The 26111-nt window shown below is 39.0% G+C and overlaps 1 protein-coding gene and 1 non-coding gene across 4 annotated transcripts; both read right to left on the bottom strand.

Annotated features, from left to right (window-relative positions):
- Positions 1–600: 600 nt before the first annotated feature.
- MTFR1 (mitochondrial fission regulator 1) lies at positions 601–25687 on the bottom strand. Of its 3 annotated transcripts, none has more exons than XM_075494734.1 (8): positions 25503–25687; positions 18774–18916; positions 15344–15442; positions 9684–9802; positions 6380–6621; positions 4309–4561; positions 3957–4125; positions 601–2312 (listed from the first exon to the last, which is right to left on the bottom strand). In XM_075494734.1, the coding sequence occupies exons 2-8, from the start codon at positions 18837–18839 to the stop codon at positions 2253–2255; spliced, it is 1008 nt and encodes a 335-aa protein (XP_075350849.1). In that variant the 5' UTR covers positions 18840–18916; positions 25503–25687; the 3' UTR covers positions 601–2252. The 3 variants fall into 3 exon arrangements, with proteins under 3 accessions (XP_075350849.1, XP_075350847.1, XP_075350846.1); XM_075494732.1 differs by having other exon boundaries at positions 25533–25664; XM_075494731.1 differs by having other exon boundaries at positions 25498–25634.
- TRNAV-AAC (transfer RNA valine (anticodon AAC)) lies at positions 12507–12579 on the bottom strand. The gene has a single exon. It is a non-coding gene; the product is annotated as a tRNA-Val (tRNA).
- Positions 25688–26111: the final 424 nt, after the last annotated feature.

Here is a 26111-nt window from a genome sequence, read left to right as displayed (position 1 = left end):
TTGCCACGTTTTTGTATTTCTGGGGTGCTGGATACCTGCACCTCACATCAGCAGTTCAAACTGAAAATGTTTAGTGTGGGTTTTTCCCATGCTTTAGCCTAGTTTAATAGGTCAAGTGATGTCCTGAATTTTGCAGTTAATGTAACTCAGTCCAGTCTAATAATTATTGCAAATGTCAGAGTTCAAATGAAGTAAGTTGAAACAGTTTCAGCAGCAGTTTTCTGGGCCAGGTGTTCTGAAGCAGTGGCCCTTTGGGAGGGGATGGTTGTGCCACACCAAGGGACTGTCAGGGGAAGCCAGTGTATGAGGGGATGGAGAGACGGTTAAACGAGTGCCTTCCTGCTAAGTTTGTGGTGAGGCATAAACTTCTCACTGGTTCCTGATAATTTTTTTTTTTATCTGAGTGTAACTGAATTAACAGTGCTGTGCTGTTCTGTGACTAATTCTACTGTTATTCCTGCTGCACAGCACAAGGAAGTAGTCCAGACCTGAAGGAGACGCAAGTTGTCACTACATTGGCTTATCGTCACTATAATAGAAATGTAAAATATACTTTATTGTGGCTGTTATCTGACTGCTATTGTTTGTAGAGTACCACAAATCACATACACAATGTTTATTTTAGCTGCTTTTAATTTTATATAGTGGCAACAGAGCATTAAATACAAAACTTGAAACCAAAATTAACTTTCAAAAAGGTGTTGTAAAGGTATTGAAGATTTAATGGCCTATCAGTAAGGCTGATGGCAGAGAGTTCTGGAAGGAAGTTACGTTGTGTACATATTAACACCATTTCAAGTTTCATACCAGAAAACATCCTCCTCGATCCTACAATCTACGTTCCAGTTATAAGCAGCAAAGCTTCAGTCATCTTCAGTAACCTAGTCAGAGCCATTCACCTGTCTTTATTTAAGAAGTGCTGCTTTTTTCTTTTCCTAGAAAACAGAAGCTCTAAGAGGCACTTGTACTTGTCCCAGCAGCCAGATCAGCTTAGAACACTGAAATACCCAGACTCAGCTTTTCCTATGCTTACCTACAGTCAGAGCAAACCTTGGCTTCATTTAAGTGTGCAGCTAAGTTGTAGCTCTCTGGTTCCTAAAGAGCTTTTTTTAACCTGAATTTTATTGTTAGCTTGAGCCCTTTCTTCATCTGTGGCTGGAGATGTGAGCTCAGGTGGTTGGTTAATGAACCAGCTCTGTACGGGTCTGGCAGCAAATAGCTGCTATGGGAAATCCCCAAAAGGGCTTCTCCTGGAAAACAGGTTATGTGCAACAGCTTGTACCATCTCTTCCTTGCAAATAGGACCATGAGGGCTTGTGCAGTCCCCAACTGCTAGAAACCTCTCCAGGGACCCAAGACAGCTGGGGGATAAAGAGGTGTCCATGAGCATCTCTTTGCACAGCCGAGATGAGCAATATGCTTTTGGCAACTTGCACCCCACAGTACTCTGTACCTTTTTTTCTTATCTATACCACTTCTACGCTAGTTAACACATACTCTGACATTAATTATTTTACTCTGCTGCTACCTACAAGTTATTTCAAATTCATTGGACTACCTATTCACAGAGGCTCCCACAGCATGATTTACTCACTTGTCAAGCACTCTTTACATTGGCCACAGGATAGAAGTAGGTTTTGCTCTCTTACCCTTGCAAGCTCATTTGAAACAAACAAACAAAAAATCCTGCAGAAAAATGTGCTACTACTTAAAATGTCTCATACCAGGTGACCTCTGCAGCAGATTTAAGTTTTCACTTTCAGTAGGAAGCAGAATGCGTTCAGGTTTACTTCGGGCTAAAAATTCGCTAAAATTAAGTTTAAAAGAAAGACTTTGACATGAAAAATTCAGTATCAAACTAAACATTGTAGTGCAAGTTACAGTTAGAGCTCAAATAACTGATATTAACTTAAGGGTGTATCACTATCATTATTAACATGTACACAAAATTTTAAGGTGGTCAGTTATGCGCAAAAGAATGTTGTATATATAACTTAGTGTTAATCAACTAAAACCACCATGTAAGTCTGAGTAGAAAGCCAGGTTTGAATACAAAATTAATACCTGAGTATAATGGTCAAATTTATTTCCCTTGATAAATCACATACAAACATGTTTAGTGCCTCAATTCTACATTTCACGTTAGGTTTTTTCCTGTGTTGTAAGAGACCACTCAGTACTAGTGCTATTTGCAACATAAAAGATTTCAGACAAAACAGCTTAACAGTCTTTTGCGTAGTGATCTTAATACATTAAGATTTTTCAATTAAAGTCTTCATTTTTCCTGTAGACTTCAGCATGTGCGGTCCAAACTGAGAAGGAAACCAGAAACACATTCAGATTGCTTTCAACAGAAACCTACATGAACTATTATCCATCCAAGTTGTAAGTAAAACTAGAACTTGGGCAGAGATAATTTCCTCTATCAACCTGCTGCTTTGCATGTGGATTTCACCCACTTCATAGCCACAAAGTAAAGGGAAACTTGTGTCAGCAATCAGCTGAAATCACTCAGATGAGGCAGCTAACCATCTGCTGGAGCAGCTCTAACTAGAGATAGTTCACTCTACCACAGCAAAATAAGAAGATAGAGGCAGTTATCTTTAGAAGTTGACAACCAACTGCTATAGCGGCAGTTTAACAGTATTTCTGTTCTTACTCCATGTTGCATTTTTGTACAAGTCCTTTTAAAAACTGTATCATACAAGGACTGAGCTAGCAAAGAAGTTATATATTGATAATAACTGATGACAGATGTTTATTAGCTCATTATGGATCAACATTCCATCATTTAACAACTTAAAACCTTCAATTTTCTTAGCTTTTAAGGACTTGATGATCCTTAATCTCAAAAGATGGACTGTAAGTTTCAAAATTGGAAAGTCATGAAAAACTCTTGTGTGAATAAACATTGCCAACTCATGTTCATTTTGTTAAAGCCCCAGAGATGCTGGGGAAGAAGGGATTGATTCTTGGGGAATATCTAGCCTTTTAGTTATGAAGAACAGCCTGAACATTACAGGAATATGCCTCAAAGGCCTAAACCAGAAGGCAAGTCAACATTAATAAGCTGAAGTACTTGGAAGTCCTGAGACTTGTGGCTTGAGAATCTTATTTTCCTCAGAACCTAATTCAGAATGCAGCCAGCTTTTGGAGTTTTATGTGCATTTTTCCAAACGCACAAAGGGAAAAATAACTCTTTACTCTTCCTCTCTGGTTCTATAGCACAAAGCTTCAAGGGTTGCTTACTAACAAAACTGATCTATACTAGCCTGTTCTTGAAGTAAGTGTATATTGCTAGAAACTTGCATCTTGAAAACTCACCGCTTAAAACCCCCTTACTTCAATTTCAAATCAATCTGAAATAAACTAGAAGCCGTTAACTTGTACTGTGATGTGGATTTTAAATATAATTTCATTTTAACATTCTCATGCTATAAAGAAACTGCTTTTATTTACTCAGCATTTCCAATTATTAGAAGAAACTCCCTATACCAAGATCCAGCAGGCATTTTGAGCAATTCGCTTTCTGCATTCCTAGGAATGGCTGACATGTTTCAGGATCTTGCTTCAGAATTTCATGTGCACTATCTGAATGGTTAAGGCTGGTAACAGCAGGCAAACTCAGCTCAGATTTGATTCTGGTATGAGCCCTTAGGAATGGAGTTTTCAGAATATCACATGCTCGTGGCAACAGAAAAGATTTTTTTGTTTAAAAAACCAAGAAAACTATAACAGGGCTTTTTAAACCTAGGGCCAAAAGAGTACGCAATCTTAAGACTCGATACTAAAAACACGATTGCCACAAACCTTGGCATATCAGCAGTACTTTATAGGGTTTTGCGGACAGGGATGCTAACTTGTAGGTATTTGCATATGCTGGCATAAAGACATACGTTGGCTTTCACGACAACTACAATTTAGTCCAAGCATGTGTTCAGAATCACAATACTCACCAGCACTACCTCAGTCTTTGTCTTTGTTTCAGTCTTTGGAATCACTTTTTCTGTGTCACTTTGGCTATCATTTCGGTATCGATATGCAAATTTCTTTTTGAGCGCCTCTGCTATTAATGCTGCAGGATCTGTAGGGTCAGCCACTTTAGATTTTGTACCTTCTGATGATCTAGAAAAGAAAATGAGAAGCATTAACATAGTCCAAAACAAAGCTTTAGACATTGTGAATGCTTTTGCATTCTGTTTGTCAGATGTTACATCAGCATCTGTCTCATCTTGAAATAGTTCTGAGTCATAAAAACAAATCATTAATGCAAATGTTAATACATTGGTATTTGTTTATATTTATTACCTTTTCACTGAGCGTAGTTTCACGCTGTTCATGTCTTTGAGGATTTCTAGCATGTTTGGTATTTCAGACTTCTTTGGCCCATTTTCTGTCAGATTCTGTCCAGAGTTTGTTTTTTTGTTTTTCCTTTCTTTAATGAGCTCAATTGCAGACATACTCTGTTGTAGACCTGGGGGAGGGAGTGGTGGCGGAGGGGGAGGTGGTGGTGGCGGAGGTGCAACAGGGACAGCAGCTGAAGCAACTGGACTTGACCCAACTACAAATAAAACATGCATTACATGTCAGTTTACTTGTAAATCCCTTTATATCTCACAAATGCTCAGGTAGGAATATGACTCTAATAGCTTCAATTGCCTCCCCTCTGCCTTCTTTAGATTATCACATAACTTCTTCATTCCTAAACCACCTAAGTAGACTCAACCGAAAAGCCACCTAAAAATCCTTCTTGAAGAGTGAGAACCATTCTTGGAATTTCCACTTTCAAATTCTAGGTGCGTTCATGTCTTTACTGCAATGGGATGGACATAACAATGTCTTTTAGTTATGTTCTGCTTTTAAAGTTATCAGTATTTCACTTTCTCCTGAGAGGCAGGTACTGAGCTGGAAGTCATATACAATCTGCCATGTGAGCAGTGTTTCTTCCTACTTATCACCACAAATAAAGCAATTACCATACAAGATTTTAATATATAAATTATAGAGCTCAAGTAGTGCTTAAATTCAAGCTTAGTCTAGCTCTCTGAAGTTAAGGTTTTTTAGGCCAGCTAATCACCTGCCTGAAGAGAGAGCATTCTCAAGGATAATCTTGGTTTTATGTTTCCTGTACTGTTTAGGTAAAAATTGATGTTATAAATATAACAGCAGTAATAACTTCACAAATAAATGAAGAAAACTCTGCTGAAATGCACCTTTAAAGAAATCAGCAAAATCAGATCAAACCAGAGTTTTGAAGCCTGGAGTACAAAGGGTTTAAAGATATGTATATAGATAATACAGAGGAGTCCACTCTGTGTATGTGTATGCATGCACACATTGTCATTACCATATTCTACCAGAAGAGGGAGGTAAAGATGATCAAATCAAAATTTAGTTTTCCTAATAAAAAGAGGTAAAGGGAAAACAATGAACAATAAGTTGTTAGTTATTTCACAAAACCCCCACAATAATTATAATTCAAGAGTGAAACCAAGTAATCCTTAAAACTATTTCATAGTTTTAAACATGAACAGTTAAGGAAAAATAAAGTAACTGCTATCAGTTCACAGACAAAAACTACACAAGAGCATCTGAAGAATCAGAATATGATTTTATACATAAACATAGGCAAAACTGTACTTGCTAAGTGACCTTAGGAAAGAGTGAAAACCGAATAGCTGTCCTCTCCAGTCAACGAGGGCCATCTCCCACTAATCTTTGGAGATGGTAGACTTAGAACTGGAAGGCAGTCAGAGGGGAGGGAAAGAGGAGAAAGAAACTCAGGAAAAGAAGAATTTTTCTGTTTACTACCAGAAACAGTGCACCACTTTTGGTTCCATCTGGACAATGTGTCTGATTCCAGAGAGGATTCCAGTAAACAATCTCCTTTTCTGTTATTTATTTCATAAACTTGAGATGTGTTATTACATATTCCAAAAGCGTAATTAGCATCTTGTATGATTACTTCATGATATTAGAGAGCCTATTTCATTACTGGATGGGAAGACTTAAGCGTTAGTAATTAAGTTATGTTCTTTTAGTTTGGTTTAATCCATCATGTTTACCATGAACTTTGCTCTGAAAGCTGTTTAATACTTCTTTACTCATCCACAGATTCAGAATTCTGGCAGACTTTCACACAAACATGAAGACTTTTGCAATACTAGAAAATACAGGAAAATCTGGCAGGTCTCTTGTCTTCAAGACCTATTTTGTATCCCTTGGTTAGTATGCTATGTCTGTCTACCAAACTAACGAAAACAATATGAAGAAGCGTTCAGTGTTGCAGTATCTCACAAAAATAGATTAGCACATTATTAATTATAAAAGGGACAAATTAATTAACTAATTTATGCTAAGAGTACAGCAAACTTAATACCTGCTGTCAGGTTCTGTTGTTCTTGCAAGATTACAATTTTGGCTATTTGTGCTCTTAAAGTGGCTAGTTCATTTTCTAGAGCACTAATCTTCTGCAGAGCTTCTTCATTTGCAGTCACTGTCCTCCTGGACACTGGTTCTTCTTCCAACAGGTTTTGTAAGGACATCTGTCTGCATGGGGACTTTCCAGAATGATGTAGTTCACCTGAAAGAGGCTGGGCTGTTTTTGACCAAACTTCTGACCTGTAACAAAAATATCGCAAGATTCCTTTTTTTAAAGGCTTTGTTATAGATAAAAACTAAAGCACCATTACATACAAACTAGGAATACAAGTTGAAGGCCTGACTTTGAAATTGGCTTTACACAAATCACTTCCACCAAGACATCATATAGCTTAAAATAAACAAGAGCTTCACCTCCTTTCTGCTTGCATCACGAGCTGCATTTCTTCTCTTCCCCTAGCCAGCTTTTTGTGGAATCCTTGATTTCAGGAGAAAAAAGGAATACATTCCCCCTTACCCCCATTCTATTTCTTTGCCTCATACCTATTGTATTTTCTGTTGGAATTAAGATCTAAAATTTTTTTGCCCAAATGCTACCATTTTTCCCCCATGGGCTGCAAATAGTCACTTGTAGTTGATTCCTTTGAAGAAGGAGGAAGAGTTTCTTAGTTCCACAGCACTTTTGGGGCTTCTGAAGGGACAGTCCTCCATTTTAGCAGCGGTGGGAGCATGGAGTACATGAAACAGCTTAGTGGTGCAGAGGCTGCGTATCCGTAAATGGGAAAGGGTCTTATATCTAGTTTGCTAACACAATAAACAAAACTATAGAGAAGAAAACATCATACCCTTTTAAAAAGTCCGTAAGCTTCCCTCCTCTTTTCACAAGAGCAAGAAAATGCAACTCTGTTGCCTTCCTTTATTACCCACCAAAGCTCAAGCTATGTTAAACACTGAGGCATTACTGAGCTTCTGCAGTCAAGTAAGCGCTTACAAAAGGTTATATTCACTGAAGACACTAGCATTTTTAAACAGTTTATCTCAAGTAGAATTGATAAGCATTAATGACAATAGATTATCATAAACATTATAACTGCAAAATACGACCACAAACTTAAGTCCTCGATCCTCCTTAACTTCAATCACAAAACTTCTCAGGCAGGTCAGGATTCCACTGTTTGTTCAAACATGAGAGTAAGAACAGTGGCTAGTGATAGAACTTCTCAAAATATGTAGAATGGCTCCAGACTAATACAGCTGAAGAGCCCCATCGCTCTGGATGCACGGGTTAAGCTACTCTGCATGCGCATCATGTTAGATCTGCAGTCGTGCTAGACTTAAAGCAAGAGGCAAGATTTAAGTCTAGAACAAGCCCTGTGCTCTGACCACCTCAATCCGGGATTAGATACACATTTGAGTCTTCCACGACCCTGACAGAAAACATCAGCACAACTTGCAGAAATTTGATCACGCAGAACTGAATATTATCAAGGATGTTAAAATTTAAGTGCTAGATAGGAATAAAGAGCAACTAAAGCTGAGAAGAGAGCAGGATGCTTCCTCTTGCAGCCATCTCCCTGCTCTCCCTAAATAAGTAAGGTGGAAGGAGCCAGTGGTCACTTCACTGTAAAATCTGCCTTCTACAAACTCTTTAATGGAGCAGAATAGCTAAACAACAAAGGGTATTTTCAGCTCAGAGCAGTAATGGTGTTTTAAGCAAATGTCTTGATTGGAATCTTAACGCTGTGGAAAAATATTATGCCTGAATTGTCACTACTGCTCTGACTAGGGGTAGGGGAAAAACGATTTGTCATTTAGTTGCTTCCTCTATAAAACCGCATTCGCAGAAAAAATTACGTCTGCAAGACTCTTTACTGAATTATACAGTGAATATATATTTAACAGTAACACCTATGTGATCTTGTCGAAACAGAGAATTTCAAATGCCTGGAAAACACTGAATGCATGCTAGCTCCACTGCATAATACTGTGCACAGATGTAATAAACTGCACACTGAAATACTCATATTTGCTAAGTAATTCACTTACCATGCTCCATTACAAGCTGTTTGCCTTAAGGTCACTATATATCTGCAGGATTATTTTAGTCCCATCCCATATCCATCTGTCCCCCTTCCCCCCTTCACATGCAGACGTCTCAGCAAATATGCAAGTCCTACATCTTTCGTAACAGGTTCTTTGAAGCAACAAAGAGATATTCTCCCTGTTGCCGCCATTAAATATAATAGCTTTACAGTTCAATCCTTAAACAAAATGTTTCTGTGCAAGCAAAAGTAGTATTGGCCAGTTAATTTCCTTTGCATCAAATACACTTTACAAATAGCGTTTCCCAAACAAGCATTGATTTTTGTGACTCCCCTCTGAGTTTGTGAAATTAATGTGGCAGTGCCAGAATGTTTGTTATGCAAAGCTTCACTGTGGCAAGTCATGTTGGAGGGCATCTAGGTCATTACTAACCTATTTCGTGCTTTCAAATTAAGAACAGTATCCTCCAGTAATCTCTGAAGCCAACAATCTGTGCCTTTCTCTGGAAGGTTAGTTTGTTTAGAAGAAAAACTTCCTCTGCACTACAGAACTGTACCTTTGTTTCTGGCTAGTCTGAGCAGCAATTTGGGTAGGCTGGAATAGAGAACTTCTTCACTTCAGCCAACCTGTTTCATGCAGTTACAGTGCTATGTAGTACTCTTGGTCCAACACAACAGTACCTATCCTGTCATTCTGGACACAGGTGCTCACACACTTCCCTGCCAGTTTTGTTATGAAGATTAAAGACAAAATATAAACCATAATTTTTTAATTGCCTTTAGCAGACTGTAGAGCCTTAACCAGAAAGGAGAAAAACAACGTGCCAATTATTGGATTGTCAGAATGACCATTGCTGCTAATTAGGAAGCTGTACAGTAGACTGCCCCATATTAATGAAAATCTCAGGAGAACTGGAGAAGAATCAGTGTTAGCAATCGTGCCGTTTTTGTGGGGACAAGGTTGCTTGAAGCTGTCATATGCAATTCTTTGCAATAAATAAGTAAATAAAAACCACAATCTTCCTTGTATAAAGCCAATCTCCTATACATTCTCAAATGAGTCTTTAATTTATAATCCTGTTAGTCTAACCTCTGCTACTGCTTTTCCAGACCCTGCCTTTTCTATCCCTCTTCCCTCTCTCTTCTCCCAGCATTCCAGTCCTCTCCATTAATTGCAATGCACAGTAGATTCTCATTAGAGAGAAGCTAGGCTTCTTCCTCTCAGTTCAGAAGTTCAAAGAGGAGATTTGAGGAGCATACCTGAGCCTTGTAGAGACTTCACCTTCTTCTTGAGCAACCCATCCCACATCTGCAAAGGAGGCCACTGCATCTTCTCTAAATTGATTAGGATGGTTTCCTTCTGTGGCATGAGAAGTAAGCTAAATTTTAAAGACAAGATAGAAGGTTTTAGAGTCACTATTCCCAGCCCATGTCACAGTTACTTTACCCAATACTTTTAGTGAGGCTACACGTAACTATCAACACATACATGCACAAAACACATCTGTAGACTTAGCACACTTCTGTCCTGGGCTTGGTCCAGAACCATTTCACTGACTTCAAGCTATTCAATCTAGTCTGCTGAACACTTTACGGAAACTATTTTTAAGGTTCACAGCTAACTACACATGACACTATTGAACACTAAAAATGCAATGCAAATTGTTTCCTTAAAGACTAACAAACATCAACATTCTCAAGCAGTTTGCTATATTAACTCAAATAACATGTTTTTAAATTATATTCATGACCAGTAGTTAATACAGATGTTCAGGCTACTAGTACTTCTTAAGTCTTTTGCTCTGATTTAGTATTATTTTGAAAGTGAAATTCTGTTGAAGCGTCTTTCCCTTCCTCTACAACTTCCAGAACTTCTGTACAAGAATAAAGGTGTGTACATTACACGGGGGGGCGGGGGAGGAGAAGCCATTTCTACTAGATCAGTAATCACAAAGACTTTGAGTGAGGGGTAAGATGCAATCATAACAGAATACACTATTTGCTAAAAATTTCATTTGCAGCATATGAAACAAATTGACCATTTTCCAGCATGGTTCTGCCATCAGCTTTATAGCTGTTTGAAGCCAAAGGTGAGCAAGGCTCCAGAGACTGGAACCTTTCTTAGATTTACAGTTAAGTAACCTGAATAGAGATTTGAAAAATTGTTTGGACCATTAATATATGTTCCATAGCCACAACTATACAAAATGGTTTCAAATCTGCTTTGAAATACTGGCTGCTTCCCCAGGTTAGACACGGGGAAGTACTCAGGAGTACTCTTCAGTACTCAGGAGAGTCACTGAGTACACTCCAGTGTACTCACTGAGTGTACTCAGGCACTGGAGCAGCCTGGTCTCAGTATCTTAGCAGATAAAAGCTACTGAAACATCTTTCAGTAATTTCTTCTGCTCAGTCTGTCACCTTGAGTTACTTATCTCCCATGCAACTATGCCACCTCTTTTGCCTGTGTTACATACAATCCACAGGCCAAATTTGCATATGAGCCGTTGCAGCTGGTTAAGTGCTGCCTGCTGCTCATAGTGGCCAAAAAAACGGTAATACTGACAAAGACGGTGGTAGTATGTAACAGTCTATGAAAACAACTTTGATTCAGCCTGTTAGCACTTAGGACAATTTTCAAGGCAACTCACTTCTGTAAGAGGAAACTATTATGTAGCAGCAACTATGAAATGTTAGCATTAGCCTGAATTTGTAGTAGACCTATCACAGTAGGACTGCAGTCTGGATGAGGTGAAACCATTTCTGAAGAACATGCAGATATTTTAGTTGTAGCCTGTGATACACAAGTCCCAGGAAGATAGAAGTTGTGGGTTTGGGGTTGTTTTTTTCCCCAGGAGTTGTTACAAACAGCTTTGGAAATCGAGATTAGTCATCTTCACCTCACACTCTCACAACTTGTATGTGAGCCTTTATCACAGCTCCCAGGAGTGTGTATTGGCACCATCAGATCATTTGGAAACAACAGGGTTTTTTCCAGGTAGCATCAGCACAGATGGTAATATGTTTATCACATTAACAGTTGTGCCTAATACCATCACAGTCTGCCTCTCTTTAAAACAGTCTAGAGAATACTATACTGCACGTTAGGATTTTCATTGTTTGAGGTTTCCTTGGCTTTTTTCTTTTTTAAAATAAAAATAAATTTTCATGACCACAGCATCTGTATTAATGTTAATGGTAATTTAAAAAATCCATAATACATTAGCCACTTCTTGCAGGTGATACAGATTTTCCTGATGGCAACGGCCACATGAGGAACTATTACCATGAAAAGACTGAAGGCACATTTAAATAAAGGCACTACACATACTTGCATCAAAAATAATTTTATAAATCAACAGTAAGGAATGCATTTACCACTGCCAGGTTTCCTGTATTGTGAGATAAATAACTTCTAATCCAACATTTAGTAGCAAGCCTTCTGTTATATTGTGATGCAAGTTTCTTCTTACTTTTTTATTCATATTTATATGTAAACAGAATCTGCTTGTTACCCCATATACAGATTTTTTTTTTCTCTATCCCTAAAAACAACAAGGCCTTCCACAGCAGTGGATTTCAAATTTCAAGTTAATGCAGGAATTTTACTTCAGTTTAAAGGTTAAAAGCCAACACCCATCTCTTAAAACCTCCACCTGTCTGTAGAAGGATGCTTAAACAACTCTGTGACCACCCTATTCCTCCAGCCAATCTCAGCTGAAGAAAACCTGGACAGCTGCTCTGCCAGCACCTGAAATGGAGAACAGAGAGCGAAAAACAGAGGCCCAGTTTTCTACTGAATGGCAGGACCTGAATGAAACAGTGAAAGTAGCCTGCTTTTCTTTCTCTGGAAACGATGTAGTTGCTTCCTCTGCTTCTTCCTTCACAGGCTTTTTTGCCTATTTTAGTGTGCATGTATGCTGCATGCACACACATGCACGCCTGTGGGATTCAGACCCATTACTCCATGAATTTCTATATATGCTGTACTGTTTTGGCTGATGTCATAAAATCATAGAATATCTCAAGTTGGAAGGGACCCATAAAAATCAAGTCCAACTCCCAAAGAGTCAGCCCTGCCAGTGTTTCCGCCTGGTTTCGAACCAGGGACCTTTCGCGTGTTAGGCGAACGTGATAACCACTACACTACGGAAACACGCCTTAGGAAGATGTCAAAGCAGGATCCCTACTTTTTGTTTGCTCCAGGAAGTAGAAAGTAGAATAAATGCTTTTATATGTTTAAGGATAGAATAAAAATTCTAATTTCAAATTACTAATACAGTTAGATATTAAACATTTGGAAATACTTCTTCAGGTAAGACAAACTTGCTATGATTTTTCAAATTAGCCCAGTAAACCGATGTTTGCTATGTGCACACCAATTCCTTAGGAGAATTCTATTAAGTTATCAGGTTTCCACCAAACAGAAGCACAGGACTAGAACAATGGTGCTGTAGCTGAAGGATACTATCTTGAGAGACAGTATTGTAGGTTTGGTTGAATCTACCTAGCCTACATTACTAAGTTTAACTTTATTTTCTCCTAAAGACTACAGATAAATGTAAAAAATATGACGTACAAAAGAACTATATGAATAATTTTCATTTCTTCATGCCACACAGAGTACATAAGGTAAGCTCTGCCACTGCTTACTGAATACATAAGCAGCATTTAGCAATTAATTTAAATGTTGACGATGGCAAGATCCAGAGACAGATACTACAACAGTCAGTAGACCTCAAAAATCAAAATGTTAGGCTACTACTTTTTTTTTCAGACTAGCTGAACAAAAGCATGCTAGAAGAGAAGAAAGAATAAACATAACAGGGATATTCTTTCAATATCACTTATCCATTTATCATAAGGAAAACAAAGACCTGTGGAAAGTTTGTTGCTCTTAGATAAAGTTAGAAACACCGATGATATACATGCACCCTCAGATGAGGCAAGTAAGGTTTGCTTTGGTTTTTAAATAAAGTGACTTACAGCAAGGTTCAGTGCATGGTCCTTTCATAATATAGCTAAAGCTGGCAAGAAAGAAAGAGGAAGAGACAGCTATAGGAAAGTGTCAGTTGCAACAGCATAAAAACGATCGAGATCAGTATTGAACTTCACTACAGAATCTTAACGCTGAGATAAAGACATAAAAAACAGATGTTAGCATCACACTTTTACATGTTCAGCAGTTTATATATTAAAATAGTTTAAAGCCTGCATAAACCATATAAATTTTAATGTGTTTCAAGGCTCAATTTCTGAAATTCGTATTTCTAATTCAATCAACTCTGACAATTGTACTTCTGGTTTTAGGGTCCTTTCCTTTCATCTAATAGAAGATGAATGTTTATACTTAGTGTGCATAAAATCTAAGCAAAGCTGACTAAATGTCTCCTTAGGAGGAAAAAAAGGCAAATATTTTATTTATTCTAACACAGAATTCAGACGAAGACATATAAGTATTTTTATTTGAACACTAAAAATATTCAGGAACAGATTCCCCAGATGTATCTTACAGCTCTTTTCAAGTACATAAAACAGAAAAGTCTTCTTTTATGTACCATATTAAGAGAAGGCAGTATTTGGCTAACTATCTGCAAATGAGCATCATCTTCCCTTGTATGGCCTTTACAGTACAGAAAATCAGACACATTACGGGACTTCACTTCCCTTCAAATCTGAGGCACACAGATCCTTATTGCTGGCATCACTACCATTAATTATATATCCAAAAGTTCAAATGCACCATGTCGTTTTGTTGTCCTCACCTGCACAAATCCCCACCCCCACAAAGTATAGATTTATTTTTTAAGTTTCATCAAGCCACTAGTACTGGGAGATGGCTGCCCCCCTAGTTTCTCAATGTAATTATTTGAGAGGGGCAAAACGTTAGCATGGATTTTACTATCACACCAAAAAGGCTTCTATGGTAATCTGAATTCTCTGATTCTACTACTATAATTTCAAGTGTAAATATTGTTCGTACATTTCATATAGGATAAAGAAATTAATTTAAGCAGTGAAAAATTTAGCTGTGTGGAAATTACCTTGTCTTACTGTGAGTGATGATTCCCACCATTCATCTTTATGTCCCCCTCCCTTGCTTGGCCCAAGAAACATTCCTCTCAGCTTGAGTTTCAAACACTAAATTTCTCCAATTCTGTACCCACCCCTATCCCTAACACACATAGAGTTGAAGAGAATATGTGTAACAGCTTCCATTTTCCCATCTGTTCCTGAAAGACTTGTTATTAAAAGCAAGGGTTTTCTCCTCCTTAAGCTTTTACCCTCACTCTTTACCCTCCCACTATATGCAGTTGAAGTTAAAAGCAAACAAGTCAGCTGCACAGAATTGATGTTCCCCTTTCACGTATACAGTGCTAGCCTTGTATTTAAGACAAAAGTAAACAGGGTACTCATGTTATCTTGTTACTAATTTTTTACTTTCTGATAAAGTTGTTTATTTTCCCAAATATTTTAAAGTAACACTGTTCACCTTTACATGCCTCTTAAGCCTAGCTTATAAGTACTGTTTATAGAAATGTTTCAAACATTTTTCACTTTTAGTAATTTTTTTTCCAATAATTTTTTAATACTGTATTGCCTCATTTTAGAGTTCTAATTTCCCTAGGAAAAAAAAAATTGTTTCAAGTTTCATTATGTGTGTTACAGCAACATGGATTCAGGCTTTAGGCAGTACAGAAGCTGAAGAATCCATATTTGGAAAAAATCTGAACTGGGAGTGGGAAGAACTGAAGTAAACTAATTTTCCTATGTGCACGGTTTATCATATTCTGCTTTTACAAACCCTCTAGTCATTTATTTAAATGAACTGCATATTTGCTTAAAATCTTGTGATGCAAGAGCAAATCCCTTTACCAGTATAGTGAAAGACATTATTCCAAACTGTTGAGAACACCTACCTGAAACTGAACTCTTGGACACTGTATAAGAGAGAGGTTAGTACCAATTTTTCGTACAATACTTCGAGATGAACCATAAGGCTTGCTTGACCAAAGCACCTAGATAGGAAGAAAAAAGAAGCCAGCTGTTAGGTAACCGATTTTCATATCATATTGGAATAGTTTTCTCTTATCCTTCCATACTATGCTTGTGCTAAACGTATTTGAAGTTATTCCTTTCATGCTAGAATATAATATAATATAAATACAGTGAAATTGTAGTAGTGAACTCCTTACATTCTATACCCGACTTGGCACAAAATTTGTTTTTGTCATTACAATATAGCTATGGCTGTTTAAGTTCAAAACAGCCTTTGCATTAAGTTTAAATTCAAAGCAATAAATCAGGTAACACAGAAGGATTCAAGAGTTGAAAGCAGCTTCCAAAGCATAATTTGTCCATTTTCAAGACAATAAAGAATCTGCATTGGGTCAGACACCTCTTTTTAAGGGGTTTCAAGAAAAGCCACTCAATCATGAAAAAATCCATGAAGTTATGTAATTCTACATTTCCCAAAATATCTTTTTTCTTTTTTAATTAAGAGCTCTTCTAACACAGGAACAGTGTCTACCAGTTCCTACATAAAAATAACTATCAGCTAGCATAAGCATGAAAATGTAGCTGTGAAATTAAGAGCAAAGAAAAGGGGGAAAATAAATATATGAGAATGAAACTTTGTCCAAAAAAAAAACCCCAAACAAAACATTCACCTAGATAAACTCGGACACAGCACTTCAACACACCTGGCTTCATCGGAACTGTTTCTACTGCAATTCAGATTTCTTCTATGTTGTTTCAACAGGGATTGAATTTGCTTTCTTTTGTTGTACTTAATGACAGGAATGTTTGCTCTACTATTTACCATAGTTTATGAAATAAAATGAGACTTTAATCTTAGGAGAATACTACAAAATGAGCCAGAACAGAAGAAAGAAAAAAAAACCCAGAGAGAGGTAGGAAAGATTTCAGCACAGGGAAAGGCAACAAAAACAATGCAAAGAAGAAAAAGAATAATAAGAAGACTCTAACACAGAAAACGTCATTAGTAAAAAATCAGAATACTGAATGGTAATTTAAAAAACTTTGCCAGTGTTTACTTATAGTTGTAGATATGAATTTACTACTCAGATCTTAGTTTTTAAAGGCTCATAGCTTCAAGCAAACTAAATATCCTGTTAGAAGGTTGCCCAACAGAGAAAACTTAGATAGAATCCAGGCTATTAATACTGAAACAACCCTCATCTGGCATGGCAATATTGCCTGTGTGATTAGTGTAGTGCAGCTGTGGGAGCTTCACAACACACAGCTGAGTAACATTTTCATATACTAAGCAAAGAGCACTACTCTTCGATTTTGAAGGTTCTATTAAAAAGAAAAATTTATGCTCCATGGTATTTATCACCAGATTATATATCTCAGAAACCACACAAACATTTTGCCTGTTTCTAAACAAGTATCTTTCCTTCCTCTGGCTTTATTGGAATGTATAAATTTTGACAAAATAAATGTGTACTGCACGTATGCTATGCTAGATCCTCACATCAGAGCTGCAACTTTGCTATTAATGCACTCAGACCCATTTTTTCCATTCTGTGAAACATACATTGTCTTGCTTAATACACTGCTAAGTTTGAACACAAATTTTTTCAATGCAGAGTACTCTATTGATTCTGCATTTTGGATGCCTCAAACAAAGACCTCACATTCATGACTATCACATTACTGTTTGTCTATGTCTTGAGCAAATAGCAGGTAGATCAGGAGCCTTCAGGAAAAAGCCACTGGCAAATAGTACTGCAGTAATACAGCCTCGCTATTCACAACAGATTCTGATGTTAGAAGCAGACCTGTTGGCTGTAGCCTCAAAGCAATGTTGCATCGGAAAAAATAATACTAGTCAAGGGAAGGCTTAATTAATTACAGAAGTACTTCCACAACAGCAAATGAGCCTAGACTACATGCTGTATTACCAATATAAGTGCAGTGCATTTTAAACAACTGGCAAAACGTGTTTAGAGATTGCTCAGACCACAGACAAGATGTTGACTAGCATCCAGATCCTCAAAAATATTTGGTGCCCAAATGCCCTTGGGGTTGTTCAACAGCAGTGGTTTGGTGCACCAAAATGACTCCGTTTTGGTAATTCAAGATACGCCTGGACAGTATTTTCAGAAAACGGCATGCAAGCTGTGCCACAAGGTATGCAAATAAAGTCAGCACACTGCTCGGCTGAGCTAATAAGTCTCAGCACTGCTCTACCCAGGCTCACACAACTTCTTGTTGACTTGAAGCACAGGCAGAGCAAGTCTGCAAAATATTACTTAGTCATACCCTCTTATTGCATCAGTGTTGTGCTGTTGTCCAGAACAGCTGACATTTGGAAATGCAACTGCATTATCACAAGCTTGATACAAGTAGAGAATGGGGGAAAACAGATTAAAAACTTGTTTCCCCCCACCTATTTAGGCTGAAAGATGTTGCTGACAATGACCACAGCAACACTCAAGGTAGTCCAGTATATTCTCATACTTTGAATTTTCAAAGTTACACTGCGTAAAATCTCAGATCCAAGTTCGAAAATCCTGAAATACAGATTCTTATTGCTAATTTTAATTTACAATGTATAAACAACTTGCTCTCCACAAATTCCCAAGATTGATAAAAGGTTCTACCACAATAATCCAGAGTAAGAACTGCCCTTCTAAGTACTGCACATAGCCGTTAAGGATTTCCCCATTGTTAAAACTTTAAAACATTTCGACAACTTACAGGGATTACTGCATTGAGGTCAATACTTCTACTCAAAATAGCTTCCTAAAGGTTCCAGTGACAAAGCAGTTGATGTGTAGCAGACCTCTCTCTCTCTGAAACTCTATATACACTTTCCTCCAAGAGGAGAGCTATGCATGCACATTCCTCTGTTTCCCCAGTAAAGAACACAGCCATGCTGCTCTCATGTACTGTAACACTTTCAGGAGAGGTAAATATAGCACAATTATGATCATCCCAGTTTCATGGGGCTTTTCATATCTCCAAGGTAAGAGCAAAGAGATAAGATTATTTAAGAATTAATATCAGTGTTAAAAATCAGTTGAAAATTTTCCTTCAGCTTCAAAACACACATAGAAGTCCAGCATGAAAAGCAGTGTTTACAATGTAAACAGCTTGTTATTAGAGCTAGAAGGAACTGCATGGTATTTTTAACACACATATTACTCAATACTTCAGTGTCCAAGTAGTAAACTTCATACTTTTTCAGCAATGCAGAATCATACAAGTATTGAGTATACTTAAAGTGTTCTGCTGGAATAGATAAGCACAAACTAAAATATATGAAGTGCTCTCTATACCTGATTTTCTGAAAACATGAAGCAAGTTTGAAACACTTACTGATTCCATGTTTAATCCAACTTGTTCAAACGCCATCCTAATTAAGCGCTTAAGCCAGCAAATCATTTGGAATGGAAAAAGCCTTTCCAAACTTGGACTTAAGCCTTCCAAACTTACAGGGCTGCGGAGGTTCCATAGTACTTCTGAAATGAGAAACATAAGAATTTTAGATGCATGTTGTAGAACATATACAGAAGTAAACTGCTACATGTATTCCTAGAAAAACAAGCTTTAGAAACAGTTACTGAAAACAAGACATGTTAGGTGACAATAACTCCTAGTACTGCAACGTATAGGCATTCAGAAGGCATTTACTTAATACAGGTGACAAAGACTTTTAGTAGTGTTATTTTTAAGAAATCAAAGCTGTTGCAAAGTTAGCAATTAAAAAGCTGGGGATATGATTGCTCACTTGAGCTTGGACAGATGATGGTGTTCAACAACGCTAAGTGAGCATCAAACACTATGGAATGCCTGCAGCTGGGGACTAGCACTAAAATTGAAGGGCCATACTCCTATCTGAAACTCATTTCTGTGCAGGAACAAATTACAGAAAGCTGATCACCTCTCTTCATTCACATTCTCTGACAGCTTTGTTGTTTCCTCCTTTTTCCCACAACTGAGGAGAGAAAGGAAACATGGAAAAATGACTAATGCAAGAAATGACAGGAAATAGCGTAGATGTGGGACCTGAAAATACTCAAGTGATTTATAAAGTTGGACAGATTTCAAATTGCATCTATTTATATGTACTATCATTCACTTAAATCAAGATGGTTTTTTTGCTCCTCTAGTGAAAGCAGTGTAGCTTTTCTTTAACTGTGTTCTGCACCAGCCATAACTTGGACACCACTGAGAAGTGTATACCACCAAAACCAAAAAGGAAGCCATAGATTTAGGTTTACGTTTGTTTTGTGTATCAAGCTAGAAAAAACAATCTGTTGAAGCACCTTGAACAACGTATTTGTAGTGTGAACAACAGTGTTGCTGAAGCCACTATATATATACACAGTGATGACTAAAGCAACATAGCAGCAAGGTACAGGTACTTGGGAAGTTTGAAAGTCAAGAGATGGAAAAGCTATGCTGTTTGACAGTGCCCACAAGCATTACAGTCAAACCATCACTGTTTCCATTACAAATGTTTCTTTCAACAGTTTACAGTTCCTTAGTAATAACCTGCTTCTTGTGGAAACTTGGCAGGAACAGTACAACTCTACAGTTATCTTTTTTTAGACAGGCTTAAAAAAAAAAAAAAAAAAAAGGTTGTTATTAGTTTCTCATCCCCACAGAAAGTAAAAGACATTTCCTAACAGGATTTTCTTTTGTTTCTGAATAAACTAGGAAGAAACTACTAATCTATCAGCTACTATCAGCTAAAGGAGGACTAATGAAAATGTAAGATTACAAAAGTTATTAAGAAAAAAAAAGTGAACAAACCACCATGAGATTAGAATGGAAACTGCAATTGTTATAAGACAAACAATAGGGAAGAATAATAGGCTACCTACCAAACAGCCATGAATATAAGCTACAGTCATACATAATAAATAAGTAAGTCATGGACTTCTTTGCAGAAAGCTGGAAAAGTCTATTAGGGAAGCATTACCACCTACTTGATCTATTCTTCCTTTAGGCATCTGTTATTCTTCCCTTAGACAAGCTACAGTATGGACTGTATGGATCTTTGATCATATTGCACCTGCTGTGTTTTTAAAACAGGAAGAATACAAGTCTTTCTACATGCCCCATATTAGATTTGGCATCATATCTGCAGACATGCAGTGACATAAAAGAGACAGGAATACTGCTTTAAAAGGGGAAACGTGTTCCAAAAGTGTGATACATGTGATGCACTCCGCCTCATTCCAAAGTTCAGACTTGTTGAACATGTAGTGTGGAAATCAAAGAGAAGAAAAACGGAAGCGGTGTCAAGACATTCAAAAAAAGGAGGAAAAAAGGTAGAGACTGTATAGCAATACAAGCAAGCAATTGCAATTGCAAGGACAGGGCTAGCTGGTAAAGGCAGATGATAGGACTATAAAGGGATGACTGTATCCTGATACACTGCTCTTTCAACAGATAGACAGGTCATTAGTTTAAAAATCCCCAGATGTAGTCAGAGTCATGTTTTTTTTCAGGAAGTGAAGAAAAGGTATTATTTTGTTTCTGATCAACTGGGAGGACTGAGTCTTTAATAACAGAGACAATTTGGACAGAAGTGAAAAGAGAGTGTTAGAACTTCCTCTGAGGAAATCAGAGCAGGTCTAGAAAGTTCCCATGAACTCAAGAAACTGAGGCAAAGAGGCAAAGGAATGACACAAAACCTGTCAAGATAACCAATTAAAGGCACAAAAGCAGATGCAGAAAAAAAGTAGCATAATATTAGGATGACAGAATGGTATAAATATGAAGTAGTAAGTTAAAAAAGGCTAAGGTACAAAATGGGTTCCAGCTTACAGGCATAAAAAAAAATCCTACATATGTATTAGGAGTAAGCAGGAGACAAGAGATGCAGCCACAATGTAACAGGAGAGGAAAGAAAGCAATGAGTGACATATATAGTCAGTATATTCTGTGTTTTCACTTGAATATAGTAGAAGAGACAGAGACATATGTCAGGACCGGTTATAGACAGCTCTGAAAAGTTGTAAGCATCCGGGACAACAGTATCTAATGAAATTCACATTGAACAGCTCAGAAATTAGCCAAAGCAATTTCTGAAATATTGGTGATTACTTTTAGAAACTTGTTCAATGAGATCCAAAAGAGATCTAAAAGAAGGAGCATGATGACACAAAGCTTCGGGAATAGTCCAAAATACTTATCCTGCCTTAAAACATTTAGGTGACCTTTTATAATTCTAGGTTCTGAGACTTTGATGACCGAACACAAAAGAAGATTCATTCAACAAAACAACTACTTCAGTAAAATGATTATTTATAGTTCACATTACATATCATTGTTTCTTCTGTAGCCTGAATACTTAAAGTACCTAAGACTGGGGTCATCAACTCCTTGCTCTTGCCAATGACCTGTTATCTGCTTTTGCAGAAGAAAGTGACAGAAGTCAATCTGTAAGAACGCACAGTACCAACCAGTTCCCGGATGAATTTCCTTAGTTGCTGGCACTAAGGAAAACCACCAAGTTTTAACAACCTCCAGCTAATTTGTTATCCAAAAGGAGATCTAAAAGGAAAATGCTTCTAAGTGTATCAGCTTGATATTTTTATGAGATCTATTAGTTTTCCAGAATTATCCCCAGACAAACTTGATACTAATTTCTTCCAGACTATATTGCACTATACCTTTCCTCATAAATCCGAGTTATTTCACAATTATTTTCTATGCCAAGAACAGAAAGGGTTCATTCCAAATGAAAGTGCTGGACAGCAAGAATGAAAACATTAGCAAACCTTTCTCCCATGCTCTGTATACACGCCAATTTCAGAAGCAGGAGTTAAATGTTTATTGCTTTTAGCAAGCTAGAATAATACCTCTTTTAAAATACTGATGCTTGCTTTATTTACCCTCTATCTTCTTTATGCTACCTAAACTAAAAATAATAGTAGTTTAATTCCCCTAAAACTTCCACAACTCAATTACTACAATAAAAAGCCCTAAGTAGTAGTAATATTGCTACAAAACATGCTCCTTCTGCTGTGCTTAAGCAAAACTATTACAACGATAAGCAGTAGTCATAGGCAAGATTCCCAAAAGAGGTTAGAAGAGCAATAACACAAAGAACTGCATTTCACTGCGGGGGTTGGAATTTCATGGGTTCTTCCTTTACACAGAAATTAGCAATGCTGAAGAACTTTCCTTCTGATATGGAAACATGCAGGAATTCCCTGGTTCAGAAATGAGGAGGTCTACACTTCTGAGTGTCGGGGTTCTCACTTTAGCCTCCTTGAACTCTCTTTTGCCCCAACTTTTCCCTACCACTTCTGCAGGTTTCATTCAATACTGTCACATCAAATATCAGTCTACAAAGCTGAGAGATAATACCATTTATAAATTACAAACTGTTCATGAAATAAATATAAAGGCTCTGGAGGCTGTACACCTGAGGCACACCACTCGGTAAATATGAAATGGAGCCCTCTGCCAGGCTTTCTAGTGAGTCCTAGCCATGAGAGATGAAAAGAAAGAAAAATCAGACGCAACTGCTTTCAAATTGAAATTCTTCTATGTGTATTTTCCAATGTTGTATTTGTCCAAGTCCCTTTCAAATTAGGAGTTCTTGCTTTTAAAAAAGAAATATGATACTCATATTCTTCTTACTAAATGAAGTTTCTCTCATTCATGTAAGATCCACACAAAAATAAAAGAGAATGACTTAATGGCTTGAGGCAGCAGATCAGTCTTAACAAAGAATAAACAAATGCATAAAATCTGAAAAATGAAAGGTCTAGTCTTTAAATTGAAAGGGTATGTATAACATAAAGAAATACAAAATTTTCAAAGAAGCATGGTTTCAAAGGAATACCAACCACATCAAAAATCACACGCAAAAAGAGCAGGTTCCTCCTTATTTTAGCTGTAAACTAGGGCACATACCTTCACAGTCTTTAAGAACTCATCTCATGAGTTCTCATCTCATGAGATGAGAACTCAAGCTCATCTCAAAGCTCATCTCATGAAATTATATCCAGAAGGAAACATATTAAAGAAGTAATAAAGAAAGATAAAGCCAACAAAAAATTATCACAGCAACAGCAAGCCAAGCAGGCAGGAAGAATCTTCTGATAAAGGACTAGATCCTCTCCCAAACTGACACAGACCAGTTTTAAGTAACGTAGAGTATTTAGCAGAGATCACACAGCCAAATACAGAGGTCTATTTTTTGGCTTAGAAGCCACAAATAATGAAGTGCCCTACTACTTTCAGAAATACCTGTTGGGAAAGGTATGCAAAGAGAGATAAAAGTCAGTGGATACTACAGAGACAGTCAAGGGCTTATCCAAGCTAATATCAGCATGAAATCTAAAGCAAGAATTGAAAATAATACATACTTGCAATAGAAGTTGTTAAAGCTTTCTTAAAAACAGAGCTCAGTCATATATACCTCGAAGTGCAAAACCATATTCATCACATCTTACCCATGTTACCACATCTTGCCAACTAAGGATGGAGAACAAAAAAATCCATGCTTCAACACTAGTTTAATCAAAAGCCTTTGCTCAGCAGAGTTTATATCTACACGGTGCGATATGATACCATATAGAGGTAAATGAAATCCTTCAACATCTCTAAACCATACTGTATTATACTATACAGACATAACCATACACCTACACTTTCCTGCCAGACATACAAACCTCCCTAGTCATTGCTGTGAATGCCAGTCCTTATGCTACATCTTTGAGAAACAAGAGCATGCAAATTTTATTAACAAAAGGGTATATTTGTCTGAAAAAGCATTTAAAATGTTCAATTTTTTTTCCCAAAAAATTTCTCTTTGTAACATCGAGTTCCTACACACAGAGATCAGATTTCAGCTAGTGACCTCTGTGAAGAAAATTATTTTGATTCGGTGGCAGTTAACTAGAACTTTTACAGCCCATGTGCAGAAAACTCAGCTCACTTCTTTTTTCTTTATCACCTACGTAAAAAGCAGCGGGTATCAGAAGTCAGAATTATTTCCTTTCCATTTAGTCTTTTTAAGTCTTGCCTTCACAAGAGCTACAGAGGACTACAAGTGTCTGAGGACAACATGTAAATATTAATGAAGTCTTGCTGATGCTATCATACAGAGATCAACACACTACGGTTGATGTCCGCATTCAAACTCTACTCACACTCAGTATCTGGAATTTTGACAGCTTATTAAACAAAATAAAAACAAGCATCTAGCAAGTTAGTTATTTATGACAATTGCAAAAGAACCTGAGCACAGCAGCAATATCACTAAAGGTATACAAAGTAAGCATCATAAGTTTACAGAAAAGGAAAATAAGCACCAGACCTCTTAAGACTAGGCTACCTCTGTATTTAAAGCCTCCTTAAAAAACTTCCCTGAAACTTCTCCAGATCATCTCCAAATTATCTTTTATTTACATGATTTCCTGTGACCTGTCACTTCCACCACAGCAACGTAAGAGGGTTTCAGTTTCTGTCAGCTTGCCTGCAGAAACGACAGCTTCGACCCCAACACCCCGAGCCGTTTCCACGCTGCTCCGCTCCTCTGGAAAGGCGCTGCAAAGCACGGCACCTTCGCAAGGCCGTTGCCTGCCCGGCACCTGCCCTGCCCTGGATCGGCCCTCGGCGCTGCCACGCTCACAGCGGGAAGCGGCGGCTCCATCCCGCCGCCGTGCCCGGGGACAGCAGCCATGAGCGGGGCCGCCCCTGAGCGGCCTGTACCCACTTCCAGTCGAGCAGCACCCCTGCCTTCCCTCGGCGCCCACTCGGGAGCTCCTGAAGGCAGACCCCACAGGAGAACAGTTCCTCTACACCACCACCCCCACATACACAGGGCTCCCGGTCTGAGGGGGCCCCGGCTGAGCCGGAGGAGCGGGGCGCTGCACAGCCCAGCGGCAGCAGCGGCCCGCGGCAGACGGGGAGAGGCGTGCTAGGCGCAGCAGCCTCCGGGCCCGGGTCGCGCTCCCCCTCGCGAACCGCCCCCAACCCGGGACCGGGCGCGACGAGAGGGGCTGCTCAGGAGGAAGGGAAGGCCCACGGGCCGCCTCGGGGAAAGGGCCGCCACCCGCCCCGCCGTCCTTGCCTCACCCGCCGTCCGCCGTGGCCGCGCTCTCTCACCCGCTTCTTCCACCGCGGCTCGCGACCCCCCCGCGGCAGCCAATCCGCAGCCGCCCCGGCGCCACCCCGACCAATAGTCGCCGCGCCCGCGGGAGGCGGGACCTCGAGTGCCCTCCGCAAGGCTGCGGCGCGGCGACCTACCCGGCAGCCACCGGGCCCGGAGGAGACGGGTGAAACCACCCCGCCCCTCTCCCCCACGGTGACCGCCGGAACACGTGACCGGCCCCCTCCAATAAGATGGGGCCGCGGGGGAGCCGCTAGCGGTTGCTTGGCGGCGGCGGGGGAGGGAGAGGGTGAGGGCCCGGCTCCGCCCCGCCCCGCCCCGCCCCGCCCCGCCCCGCCCCGCCCCGCCCGCCCCGGGGCCTCCCGGCGCCGCTCCCACGGGTGCTGGATGCAGCGGGGAGCGGCAGCGGCCCTATCTGGTCATTCCATGTCTGCCTGGAGTATGGTCCTCTGAAGTGCGGGAGTTGCCAGTGTCGGAAGCGCTCGGGGCCTGGAGGGGGGAGGCTTCCTGGCGTTACTCTGGAGCCTCAGCGGGAGCTAACGGCGCTGCTAGGCGGCTGCTGCTGGCTGACGGCG

This window comes from Mycteria americana, chromosome 2 (genome assembly GCF_035582795.1).
Source record: "Mycteria americana isolate JAX WOST 10 ecotype Jacksonville Zoo and Gardens chromosome 2, USCA_MyAme_1.0, whole genome shotgun sequence".
Classification (NCBI taxonomy): domain Eukaryota; kingdom Metazoa; phylum Chordata; class Aves; order Ciconiiformes; family Ciconiidae; genus Mycteria; species Mycteria americana.
Note: the sequence above shows the minus strand (reverse complement) of the source record. Positions and strands in the feature narration are given on the sequence as shown.